Here is a 13018-nt window from a genome sequence, read left to right on the forward strand (position 1 = left end):
TGTGCCGTAAGCTAATTCAAGGAAATGGACCGAACTTCAGAAAGTTCTACAAAGCATTTTAAGTTAATACCAGTAACTGACACATTTTCTCACACACTAATATATTTGGTAATCAAAGAAAGCACTAAAGACAGAGTTTTTAACTTTTGATATGATTATTTAATTGTTTTGGGGTATTTCTGATAGAAATGATTCTGATAGCTTTCATATTGACATTGATGAACACTTTTACAGTGTTTTATTAAAGAACACATCTACATGATTCCATAATTTAATGTTTCAAGATGTGAAGAAAACAAAAATTATTTCATTTTATATTTTTGATGTTATACTGTAAATACAACAAACTTTGATAAATCAGTCATTATCAAACATTAGCTACATATATTTACTTACTTTTTTTCCAGAAAAAAAAGATAGTACAGTATGATATGTAAACTCTGCTATGGACAGCATAGATAAAGAGTGAAAAAAATTCTAACAGAGTAAATTATTTTCATTTCATTACATAAGTTGTCTTAATATATTAATACTTCAGATTGAAATATTTCTCTTAAAAATATACAAAAAGTGAAAGAATAAAAGTGTGCAATAAAACATGAATTTATTTATTTATTATACTGGGAACACTGGCCACAGGCAGGGCGTCAGTCTGCTGGTCAAACTGGGAGAACTCCAATGACTTCTGAGACGTCCTGGTACACAGGCTAAAGCCAAGGATAAAAGAGAAATTATCCAAAACTGTAATAGAAAATACATATCTGATTCCTTCACATTCAAAAAAACATAATTTCAGCATGTTGGGGCTCTGACTCGTAGCACTTTTATAGCATAGCTAAATACCGGCATTGTGAAGCTGAGCTGTGAAACAGAGACTGAAGAACAGCAGCTCCAGCTGTGATCCTGACTGACCTATCCTCACAAAATCCCCTGGTCTTTAATGCACTTCCTCTCTAACAGCGTTTTCTCATCAGCTCTCTCTCATTAGAAAACACAGTATGAAAACGTTAGCTACACTACGAAAATTACAATCAGTGGTTACTTCGGGCCAATTTAGCTACATAGGAAATATTTCTCGGTTGTTTAGAAGCGGGTTTCTGGCTGCAAAGTCAAGTAGTTCTGCTCTTTCATCCTTACCTGTGAAATGTAATGCCAATGAATTCAGTTTGTATTGTAAAATGGTTGAAACAAGTCCACACAGCACATGACTTGGGGAGCTCCTATGGCTCTGCTGCCACATGCAAGATGGCGGCGACGTAACGTAGAGTTCAATGAGATGTCTACGTATTCATGTCTATGGAGTTAACCCCTCTGAGCTTTTTTGATCTTTATTGCAGTCTGCAGCCAAGTTGTTATATAAAGGTTAAGCAGAAGTAGCAGGACTTATTTAATAACATGCTTCATAACCAGTAAGCTTCTCTCCTCTGGTCTGTTTAACAGCTACAGTCTCAGATCAACTCAACCCTCCAGCTCTGTAAGCAGAAGAAACAGCAACATTATAAAACAGACTATATTTGCTTTGCTTTGCCCCCACATAATGACAATGATATAGTATGATCCAATTAAATATTAGATTCCTGATTAATATGGGTTGTTGCTATGTTGTTGTACAATGTTTTAAGATCTTGTTCAATGTGCCCGTTTTTAACTTTGAGCCCCTGCCTCTCCAAAGAGCTCTGCACGGCCCTGCCCTCCTGAAAATGGAGGTGCTTGAGTGAGTAAGCCACAGTCACTGATAAGCTTTGTTAAAAGAAAATCCAATAAAACAGACCAGAGCAAGGACGGTGGTATACCACTAATTGTCCTAGATTTATGCCAAAGTAGTTATTTTTCATGAGTAAATATGCAGCAATGCTAGGTGTTAATTTGTGTTAATAGACAGCAACTGATGTTAAATTTCACTATTGAGTAACATTTTTAAAAGTATGTTGAGTGGAGAGTGTCAGAAGGCTGTCTTATAGTGTGTTCCCGAAAATACAAAAGTGAAAACTAATTCACTTGAAATTTGTTTCATCCACATGATTTTCTTAGAATGAAAGGGGACTGAAAGTAACCGTAGGGCGCCTGTAAGGATGAATGGAAAACATGGTTCTAAATGAAAACCAAAATAAAATTTTATTATCCATTTTAATTCATTTGAGTTTTTTATAGTTATGTCACTGTGTTGTAGAAATCACTACTTGTTTGTTTCTGACCTCAGGCTGAACCTCAGCCCATCACAGAGGTGGATCTCTTTATCTCCACTCAGAGAATCAAGGTGCTCAATGCCGACTCCCAGGTAAACATTCAGACGGACGAACAACGCAATGTGGCATTCTCACTGTTTTAACAGTCTTATACACTGCCTGTTGCACATTTTGATATTTGCTGAACTGTCTTTAGCTTTAATTGGCATTTATTTCTGTCCAAACTTGTATTATTTTTCACCAAGATCATGTATGATGGTAGAGTCAGGCTGCTGCACAAATTCTTCTCCAGTGCATCCTAAAGATAGAATTAATGTCTTGACTGTGTTATCTCATGCTCCTTGAACCACTTTTCGTAAATATAACCCTGATATTTACTAGAATGCCCTTGCAGTCAGGGAGGAAGGAATTTCTTAATGGAATAACCAAGAGGAATAGACTAGGAAGGAACTACACTGACCCTGTTTATATAGTGTCCAGGATACACACTAATGTTCATCCTGGGTGATTATATTGTGTCCCTGAGGTGTGAATTCATACCTCAAAATATTTTCTGGAGCGTTATTCTCAGACCCTGCACTTAAGTGCACTTAAGTGGCAGAATTAAACCTGGATATCTTTGAGTTTACAATAAACGTTTTGTGACTGTAAATCTCAGACAATTTTAAAATAGTCCTACGCTTTCTAAGAGGATAGTCATTAAGAAGTGTTTCCCAAGGCACACATTTTGGGTGTTTCCCTGCTTTAATGCACCTGATTCAACTGACTGAAGTTCGGCACACACCTGTTAATCGCCCATCAATTGAAATCAGCTGGACTGAATCAAGGAAACACCTAAAACATGCAGGGCAGTGAGCCTTGAGGGCCAGGGTTGGGAAACAATATCATGATTAATGATATTTTTTCTGATACTGATAAATGTATAAAATCTGCACTATATGCAGATGATGGGGCCATATGGATGAGGGGAAAGAATATAAAACATGTGGTAGGAAATATTAAGAAAGCAATTAGTAAAGTAGAAAAATGGTCTTATGAATGGGGCTTTAAAATATCAGCAAGCAAATCTTGTTTTATGGTTATTACAAATAAGAGAAATATTGATGTAGGAACAATAACATTATATGGACAGCCTTTAGAAAGGGTAGCAGAATTTAAATTTCTAGGACTATGGTTGGATAATTCTTATACATGGAAAACACATATAGATAACTTGGAAACTAAATGTAAGAAAGTTATAAATCTACTAAAGGCTGTGGCTGGAAATAACTGGGGTGCAGATAGACAGTCATTATTAAACATATATAGGGCTCTTATGAGATCAATAATAGATCATGGCAGTTTTATATATGGAGCAGCAGCTTAAACAACACTACACTATAGATAGATTACAGAGTATGGCTTTACGTATATATGTACAGGAGCAGTAAAAACGTCACCTATTAATGCTCTTTTAATAGAGACTGGAGAAACTCCACTGGAAATGAGAAGAATAAAATTAACTCTAGTATATTGGATGAAAATTAAAAGTAGTAAGGAGGAAAATGTAACTTCAACAATTTTACCTAACTGTTGGGAATATTCAAAGTTCCAGAGTAATGGATTTGGATGGATTGTAAGCAAACTGATTAAAATGTATGGATTAGAAGATAAGAAAATAGCTCAGTTTAATCCAATAAGTGTTATTCCTCCATGGCTATTTCCTGAGGTAAATGTAGATATGAGACTTTTTAAAATGAAAAATGAGTGAAATTTAAATGAAATAGGGATAAAGACTGATATATATTTAAGAAACTCATATTATAATTACCTTAAAATATATTCAGATGGTTCTAAGAATCTAAAAGGATGTGTGGGAATAGGAATAAATATACCAGAGTTTAAAAAATATATTACTAAAAGAATATCAGAGCAACTATCTGTTTTCACAGCAGAAATGGTGGCAGTTATACTAAGCTTACAGTGGGTGGAGGAGGTTTGACCAGACAGGGTGGTGGTGTGCACAGATTCCAAAGCAGTTTTAGAAAGTATTCAGGGAGAAGGAAATAATAGGAAAGATTTAGTATTATAAAGTCAGCACAGTCTATTTAGATTATATAGGGGTGGCATTGATATTTGGTTCTGTTGGGTACCAGCACATGAAGGTGTAAAAGGCAATGAAAAGGCAGATAAATTAGCAAAAAGGGCTTTAGATAGATAATAACGATTACAATTCCTTTTGGGAAAGGGAAATCACTTATTAAGAGTAAATAAATGGAAAAATGGCAACAAAAAAGGTGGAATGAAGATAAGAAAGGAAGAAGATTATATGAAGTACAAAAGTCAGTATTAATTAGAAATATTAATGAGAGAAACAGCAGGGAAGAAATAATTATGATTAGATTAAGAGTAGATCATAACAAAGATGTGGAGAGAAAGAAAATGTAGAACATGTATTGATGAACCCTAGGACATATGAACCCAAAAGGGAGAAATTGAGAAGAATGGTTGGAAGGACAGGTCAAGAATGGAGTCTTAAAGGAATATTGGGAAATGAAGGAAACATAATGGATATTTATAGATTAAGGAAAGCATTATTTATCTATCTTCAGAATACAAAATTAAAAAATAGAATTTGATAGATGTAAAGTAATGTTGCTACACACTCGTGTATAGTAGGTGGCGGTATGCACCTTAAAGTTGCTTGCAATTCGCCATAATAGAAAAGAAGAAGAAAGGTTGGGTAGTGCTGCTCTTTTTTTATTTTATCGATCAGTGAATTGAGGAACTGGAATGAGCTTATTTGGACCTTTTTGGGGGTTTATGTTACCCAAACTATAATTAAATATCCTGTCAATCACATAAGAAAATGAGCTATATAGCCTTGTTTGATGCTGTTATTCACCATTACACACTGCTAGGGCTTGGGGGTGTATAAAACACCTGACAGATGCCAGGGAATGGAGGATAAAGTCTTTAGTCGAGTTCTGTGCAGTCAAATATTTTTATTCTCAACTATCTGTTGAGCTACATTCAAATACAGTTAAATACAGCCACAACAGTGTTAAGAAAAATAATGCAGTGCAAGTGACATATCACATTAGTGATTTTACAAAAACATCAGTAAATTGTGGATGACACCATCAGCACATGGAGTGTCTCAGTGTTTCTTTGCACCATGAGGCTAACTGAAGTCTGATCCCTCCAGGTGTGAATGATCAAGGATGTCAGGATGAAAGTTAATACCAGGAATGGATAAATCCAAAGATCTTGCAGCAGCCAAATGAAAACAGGCTTAATGTAAACCAAAAGAGAAATCAACTGGTTGACTAATCTTGCCTTTTCTTGTAAAATACCTGATTTAAAAAATGCTCTTCTTGTTTTAAATTATAATTGTTACATTTAATTTGTTTTCTGGATACCATGTCAAAACATTCCACTTTGCGGTCACAATCTCTGTTTTGAGAACCACAAAATGTTGTTTTTTTTGTTTGTTTTTTTGGCTTCTTCTTTGGTTAAAATGTTTTGTTGTTTTTAAGGAAACTATGATAGACAATGCTTTGAGAACCATCTCCTACATTGCTGATATTGGCAACATTGTGGTTCTGATGGCCAGGAGAAGGTTGCCTCACTGTGACTCTCAGGAGAATGTGGAGGTTTCAGACCCAAGTCAGGACAGTAAGCACCAGCACAAGATGATTTGCCATGTGTTTGAATCTGAAGATGTGAGTTCTGTCGATTATCATGGCATTTTAGCTAATTTTATGTTATCTCCTTTTGGGTTACTCTTGAATGATTTATTTCTAAGTTTGTAATTTTCCCAGGCCCAGTTGATTGCCCAGTCCATTGGCCAGGCTTTCAGTGTGGCATACCAGGAATTCCTAAGGGCAAATGGAATCAATCCTGAGGACCTTAGTCAGACAGAATACAGTGACCTGATGAGCACTCAGGACATGTATAATGAGGATCTTGTTCACTTCTCCAGGTCTGAAAACTGCAAAGATGTAAGTTTTCAATAATTTATTCAATGATGTTTTGGATTCTATTTTTCTTTGTCAGAACTACTATGTATAGAAGAAAAATAATTAATTTGACACACTGTTGGTATTATCTTACTGGCTTCAAATATTCATCCTTCAGGATGCAGTTTTCAAGTTGACTGAAGAAGAATAAAAAATACATAAAGTGGGCCTGTTTCAATCTTTTGTCTTTTCCCACTGCCAATTTCCCCTTTGTTAGGCACCCTAAACATTCGGTAAGACATTTCAGAAAGAGCTTGAACTTAACCAGCTGAACACAACCAGAGGTCAGAATCAGAATTAGGATTCTGATTCCAGAGTATTTCAGTGTGTTGTCTTTTATGTGTACTAATTTTATGTTATCTCCCTTTGGGTTACTCTCTTTTATCTCAGGTGTGTATAGAAAAAGCTAAAGGTGAGATTCTGGGTGTGGTCATTGTGGAGAGTGGATGGGGCTCCATTCTACCTACTGTTATCATTGCTAATATGATGCATGCTGGACCAGCTGAGAGGTCTGGTAGAGTCAACATAGGGGATCAGATCATGTCAATCAATGGAACCAGTCTGGTTGGACTACCCCTGTCAACTTGCCAGAGCATCATAAAGGTATGTGCATGATATTTAACAGTCAGGTGCTCAAGACTTTTTCAAAAACAACCAAAAAAATGTGTTTAAAAAGCTTTTTTATTAAAATCACTCATTTTTGTTTGAAGTGAAAAAGTTATTTGCAAACAAACGTTTATTTGCGGATGTCAGAATTTTTTAGTTGACAGCCTAATGAAACCACCAAATGTTTTCTCTGACAATGGCACAGTTTGAAAATGAGTTCCAGAGTGCAATGGTTCTGAAATGTACAGGTGTCCGTTGTCTTGTAAACAGAATAAATGGATCTTTTCTGTCAGGGAATCCCTAGCTCATGCATATGTGGCCTACGTGTATCTGGTGGCTTCTTGGTGCAGAAATGAACTAGGAGCTCAATCTGGCATCAGTTGTTTTCTTTATTTCTCCACCTGCATTTCACACATGGGCACCGAGGTAAAGTCAGTCTCTGGCATGAAAGAAACTCCTCGACAGTGATCCTCATGGCTCTGAGGATTACCCATAATACAGTAACCAAAATAAAATAATTGAAAATTACAGTGATCGTATAGTGGATTTGGTTTACATCAACAGAACAACCAGTGAGTGTCCTTTTTAAAGAAAGTAACACAATTAATTAAAATGCTCTGAAAATAAAATAAAATGCGTACATTTAATTTACTAGATGCCATTTTTATATTTTAGCTTATACGAACTTGCATCTTGGAACAATGCAAAAACATTAACCATATCTATATAAAACTATTAATATAAAACTGCCTTATATTAGCCATCTGCTACAGAGATTTAGTAAAACATACCTGCATTTCACACATGGGCACCGAGGTAAAGTCAGTCTCTGGCATGAAAGAAACTCCTGCAAGGAGGAGCCAGAATGTTAACGTGTGGGAAATTCCCGCCACACTTTCTTACGAACTAAACATTTCTATAACGCAACAAAAACAATATAATAGCAAAGCTAACATAACCTGGATTAAACATATTTCAATAATATGCAAAAACGAAAACCATAAACATATTTTATAAATAATATTTCTTTATCACATCGCAGAGACACGTTACCTCGACAGTGATCCTCATGGCTCTGAGGATTACCCATAATACCCCGCTCTTTCTAGGGTGAATGCAATACCCCGTTTTACCAGCAGATGGTGCATTTTAGCAGGATTTAACCTGAACCATTTTAACTATGTTACACATAGTCTAACGCAAAACATAGCTGCTTCTTACAATCCACAGAAGAAGAAGAAACTACTGACAATGCTGGTGTTACTACAATTCATATTTCCCCATCAGATTCGGTTCCCCGAGTGTCTCTTCACCTCTCGCACCGCCCAGGTGCCACGTGCTTGTTCAGCGACGTGCTTTCAAGTAGAACTTTTTTTTAAACACATGCGCACTTAGTTTCAAAGAACCTAGCACCAACTAGTGGCATGGCGAGAGCATTACACCTTTCCGATGTGTATCGTTACTGTGTAAACAATTAGAATGTCTTCATGTAAATCTGTTAACAGAAACGAAAAAAAAATCCACTTTCGTTGGATCATTGTCATGTAAACAGGGCCTAAGTTTTTTGTTGCGATTGTCAAAGTTTTGTTTGAGGCTCCCTCTTTCTGGCTGAACTCAACAAGTTTTGACAAGTACACCTCGCTGCAGCAAACAGAAAGGGGCGGGGACGGACCACTGTCAGTCTCATACCATAGATGGATGGATGGATGGATGGATGGATGGATGGATGGCATTTATTGTCATTGAACAGAATTCAACGAAATTTCCATTGCAGCTCCCGTGCAAAAGGTCAAATATATACAGTATAAATAAGCAAACACACAATAATAATAATAACAATATATACAACTAAATTAACTAAAGGCACTCAACCACACCAAAGAAGTAGCAGCAGGTCCAATTATGGCAAAGTACAGATAATGTGACAGTGCAAAGTGCAGAACAATATGGCTGTGTGGGGGTGGGGGATATGTATGTGTGACTGCGAGGTTATGATATGTGTGGGAGGGGGGGGCAGCAGGGAGTAATGGCTCTGACGGCTGTGGGGAAGAAACTGTTTCTCAGTCTATTTGTTGTAGTCCATATATTCCTGTACCGCTTGCCTGATGGCAGCGGCACAAACAGTCTGTGGCCCGGGTGGCTGGAATCCATCGCTATGGATCCAGCTCTCTTCTTGACCCGGCCTGTGTAAATGGAGTCCAGGTCTGGGAGGGGGCATCCCACAATGCCTTGTGCTGTTCTCACCACCCGTGTCAGTTGTTTCCTCTCCAGTGCTGTGCAGCTACCATACCACACAGTTATATGGAAATGAGATTATTGCATTCCGGAAATGAAGGGGGCGCTAGTGACACTATTTCCTGTACCAACCGTGTTATAATAATTATAATAATAATAACGTATTTTATTTGACAACGCCTTTTAAAACACCCAAGAACACTTCCAACATTAAAAATACAAATTAAATAGTAACGAAATGGCTACAAAACGTGATATGTCACGTGGTATGTCTGTCACGTGGTATGTCCCTTTTTTATTTTTAAATCTTTATTTAAAATTATATTAGTAACAATCTAAAATAAGCAACAGTAAGGAAACATGGAGATGTATTTATCTATCCTTACAGCCTATGTATCGCAAACAAAAGTCATAAAACATAAATCAAATTAATATTTTGGAGACAAATGTACATTACATCAAGAGCACATTTATCCATCCATTAATTATCATGAATTATTCCTATAGTTGGGTCATGAGGGCTGCTGACCCTGGACAGATCGCCAGTCCATCGCAGATTAAGAAAACAGATATAAACAAATACTTGCTGGTGCTGAAGTTCATATATGTTGTGAATAGTACTCTTAAAATAAATAAGTTAATATCTAAAATATAATAGCCTCTGGCTTCTTAAATAAGAACTAGATGGAAAAGAGGTTTGGTCAGTAAAACATTTAGTCAACAATTTTGGCCAACTTATTACGTCCATTCACAGAGCACTTTTGTTGTTTATTTGCCAAATATTTTTCTTATTATTCACATTGTGAGTATAATTTACAAACAAACCAAAGGACTTCTGAACTTCTAACAAGTGCCATTCAGAAAACTAGAATATTTTTGGTTGCAGGTGACCTGGCTCAGCTGTTATCATTGTTTACCATAATGTCTCATTGGAAACTTTTGGTATAAGGACTCCAGTTCAACCAGTAAACTGATTGGTGTCCCACTATTCCATTTTTATAAATTCCATATCAATTCTATCAATTGCAATCGATTCATAAAATAAAGACCTTAAATATCCAATTGTTGCAAAACCCAAAGGGATTCATTTAAAACTTTAAATGTAGCTTCAACCTGGAAAGACTCACACAGAAAGTAGGTTTTAGAAAGTTTATTTGACAAGAAATAATCTTTGGGGCTCGGACCCCGGCAGTAGACACTGCGCTGGTAACTGCCAGAGAGAATGATCTTTTTTCTATATGAAAACCTTTTTGAATAAAGTCATTGGTTACATAGATTAAACCAATGTGTGAATTCTAACTATAACTGTCTTCATCTCACCTGCTCAGCCAATCACCTGATCATGTGTCTCCATCCCAGCCTAACGGCGCTGGGCTCATCTCTCTTCATAAAGTGGATGATACCTTTAATCTTAGGATACCTTTAATCTTATGTTTGTATTATGACTTTGTAACCGAACAATATGTTTCTGTATGTGCTTACTTTATTACAAAAAACAAAACAGTTGATTCTGTTAAAACATAAACAACTTAGCTGTATGTCAGGTTTGTAAAGAAAATTTGTATTGATTCCAGTCATTGTTCAAAAAGTATAGGAAACATTGTATTTACACATATAAAATATTGCAAGTTATTAGCTTTGCTTGCATTTAAAATTTTTAAAACAAGGTTATCCTATTGTTAAACAACACTGTTACAATATATTTACAACTACTTTATTGGTTCTACTCTCTCCAACAAATTACAGCCACAATGTAACTTTGTGTGGAAACGGCACCATTTCTATGAAAACTAAATAATGTAAATCAACTGAGCTACAACAAAAGGAACATTCAAAAATGTAAATAATATTGAAAGAACACATTATTAAAAAGGATGACTGCAGAAGTCAAAAGGCAAATATTCTTTAGCAGAAATGATTTAAAATGGCATGTCACAAAAAAAAACGAACAATGTGTGACAACTGAAATGTGTGAAAGACTGTGGAAAGCAACTAATATTCTCCTTGCATTCAGGAGAAGTCAGGGCAGTGTCCAGGTCGGCCATCACAGTAGTAACCAGGGTACTATTAAGGAAGAATTATTTATTAAAACTTTGAACAAAACGTTTGGCTCGTCTCTTCCTTAACACAGCCGGGTTCTTCTCGGCGAGCAGCGGGCAGCTGTAAAACGAAACTAAACAAGGCGTGTTGACGTCACAGATCACAGAGTTTAATTCATACAAAACCACACATGCATCAGTTAACAAAGCTGCAGAGGTACACAGATATGCATTTTCTCATAAAATAACAACAGACAAAGACAAACACGAAACACACAGACAGACAAAGGCGCCCACGTGGAGAAAAGATGGAAAAAACTCTCTCTCTTTCTCTTTACACGTCATCTTATACAAAGGGGTGTTTCCTCACTTTAATATATGCAAAGAAGGCGTTCTGTTGTTCAACCAATCAGAGACCTGTTTTCGGCCCCAGAGAAACCCGCGAAACTCCCCTCCTTACAGTTCAACTCAAAGGTGATCTGTTCTCTGTCACACCAAACAGGGGAAAGTCCCCAGCACCGAAGTCCTGATATAAATCTCGCCGACTCCCCTGAAGTTTCTTCCTTCCACATTCCAGCTGCCGTTTCCATGGAGATGCTAATTTTATGGCCCTTGTGTGCTCTTAAGCAGACAGTGGAAGGCGTCTGCTTGTCTCCTTGGGCCTCTCTGAAGGGTCACACAAAGCCTGTTTTTCAAATAAGAGTGCTTAATATACCTTTACACATGTTGTAAGATTAAATGTATTTTTAGCACTAAAATAATCATTTTCTTTAACAGTACTCTCCTCATCTTCCATTGCCGGTGAAGCCCACAGTCTTTATATCACCGGTGGCAGGAAGAACACGTTACAACCGCAAAAGGAATCCGATTTTCTGCCTTGAATGTTTTTGAAAATTTGCCCCAGTTGATCTCACCTGTTAATGAAAAATCGATTTCATGTAGTTGAAATCTAATTTCACATGTTTTAGGTGAAAAAAGTCAAAGGTCCTTACCATCCAGCCAAGCAAAGTGAGTCATCTTCCTGAAAACTGGGTCAGACTCAACGGCTTCAAAGCACTAGCCAAGGTGAGGTAGGCTGAGTCTCCCTGTGCTGGTATCACCTCCTGGAGAACAGCTTCAAGAACATTCAGAGGCATCTGAAAAAAACAAAAAACCAAACAAAATAAAAAATCACATTGCACATTATGATCAGTAAAACAGTAGTTAATAATAGCAATTTCACCAAATACTTTGTTACTCTTACTAGTGTAGTTTATTGCAGTTACTTACTAAAAATATATTGAAGTTGTGCTACTCATCATTAAAGTATCACATCTGGGTACTACACCCACCTATAATGGCAGCTGTTAGTTTATAAAATATATTAGACTTTCCAGAAATTTAACATTGGTGTACAAAACATATTTAAAAAAGATTAACCTTTAAAAATAAAATACAAACACTAGAAAACTGATAAGTATGTAAAAAATATTTTATATTTTTTAAGTGTAGTTATACATACCGTTATGTTGAACCATAGCAGTTTGTGCTATATGGTTCTGTAGCTTGTATTAGCAAAGGGAACAGCAATATTTATCGTTCATGCAATATGGAAGAATCTTCTCTCCGTTCCGAATGTTGTAAATAGATACGTGGATCTTATTAAGGAGGAAATTTATTAGGTTAGCTTAAATTTTGGAAAAAGCATGGCTCTCTTTTCCTCCTGTTAGCCCGGGTCCCGAGCGGATGTCGTCACGGCTGGCAAGAAGACGGCGAGGCGCGATGACATCACAGAGATACAGAGTTTAATTCAATAGAAAACACCGTATGAATTTAACAAGAAACTTCAGAGTACACAGAAGTACATTCTTTACCTGAGACAAAAGAATTAAAAGAAAAAAAAAAAAACAAAGGCGCCTTTGGAGACAGCTGATGCTTAAAAGCAAAACAGGGCAGTTGTCTGAATTCTTAT

The 13018-nt window shown here is 36.5% G+C and overlaps 1 protein-coding gene and 2 long non-coding RNA genes across 11 annotated transcripts in view; 2 read left to right on the forward strand and 1 right to left on the reverse strand.

Annotated features, from left to right (window-relative positions):
- Positions 1-13018, forward strand: part of apba1a (amyloid beta (A4) precursor protein-binding, family A, member 1a) — a 75903-nt gene that overhangs the window by 37969 nt on the left and 24916 nt on the right. For all 9 annotated transcript variants that reach the window (XR_003597481.1, XR_003597482.1, XR_003597483.1 and 6 more), the window contains 4 exons: positions 2201-2278; positions 5705-5890; positions 5990-6169; positions 6578-6790. Coding sequence is in view for 6 of the 9 variants with exons in the window: in XM_028032912.1 (XP_027888713.1) it covers positions 2201-2278; positions 5705-5890; positions 5990-6169; positions 6578-6790 (657 nt within the window). In the remaining 3 variants the exon portion in view is untranslated. The remainder of the gene's footprint in view (positions 1-2200; positions 2279-5704; positions 5891-5989; positions 6170-6577; positions 6791-13018) is intronic.
- On the forward strand, positions 6798-8022 carry LOC114154109 (uncharacterized). Its single transcript, XR_003597487.1, has 2 exons — positions 6798-7108; positions 7987-8022. It is a non-coding gene; the product is annotated as an uncharacterized LOC114154109 (long non-coding RNA).
- Positions 7580-7992, reverse strand: LOC114154107 (uncharacterized). Its single transcript, XR_003597484.1, has 2 exons — positions 7847-7992; positions 7580-7640 (listed from the first exon to the last, which is right to left on the reverse strand). It is a non-coding gene; the product is annotated as an uncharacterized LOC114154107 (long non-coding RNA).

Source organism: Xiphophorus couchianus, chromosome 12 (assembly GCF_001444195.1).
Source record: "Xiphophorus couchianus chromosome 12, X_couchianus-1.0, whole genome shotgun sequence".
Lineage (NCBI taxonomy): Eukaryota > Metazoa > Chordata > Actinopteri > Cyprinodontiformes > Poeciliidae > Xiphophorus > Xiphophorus couchianus.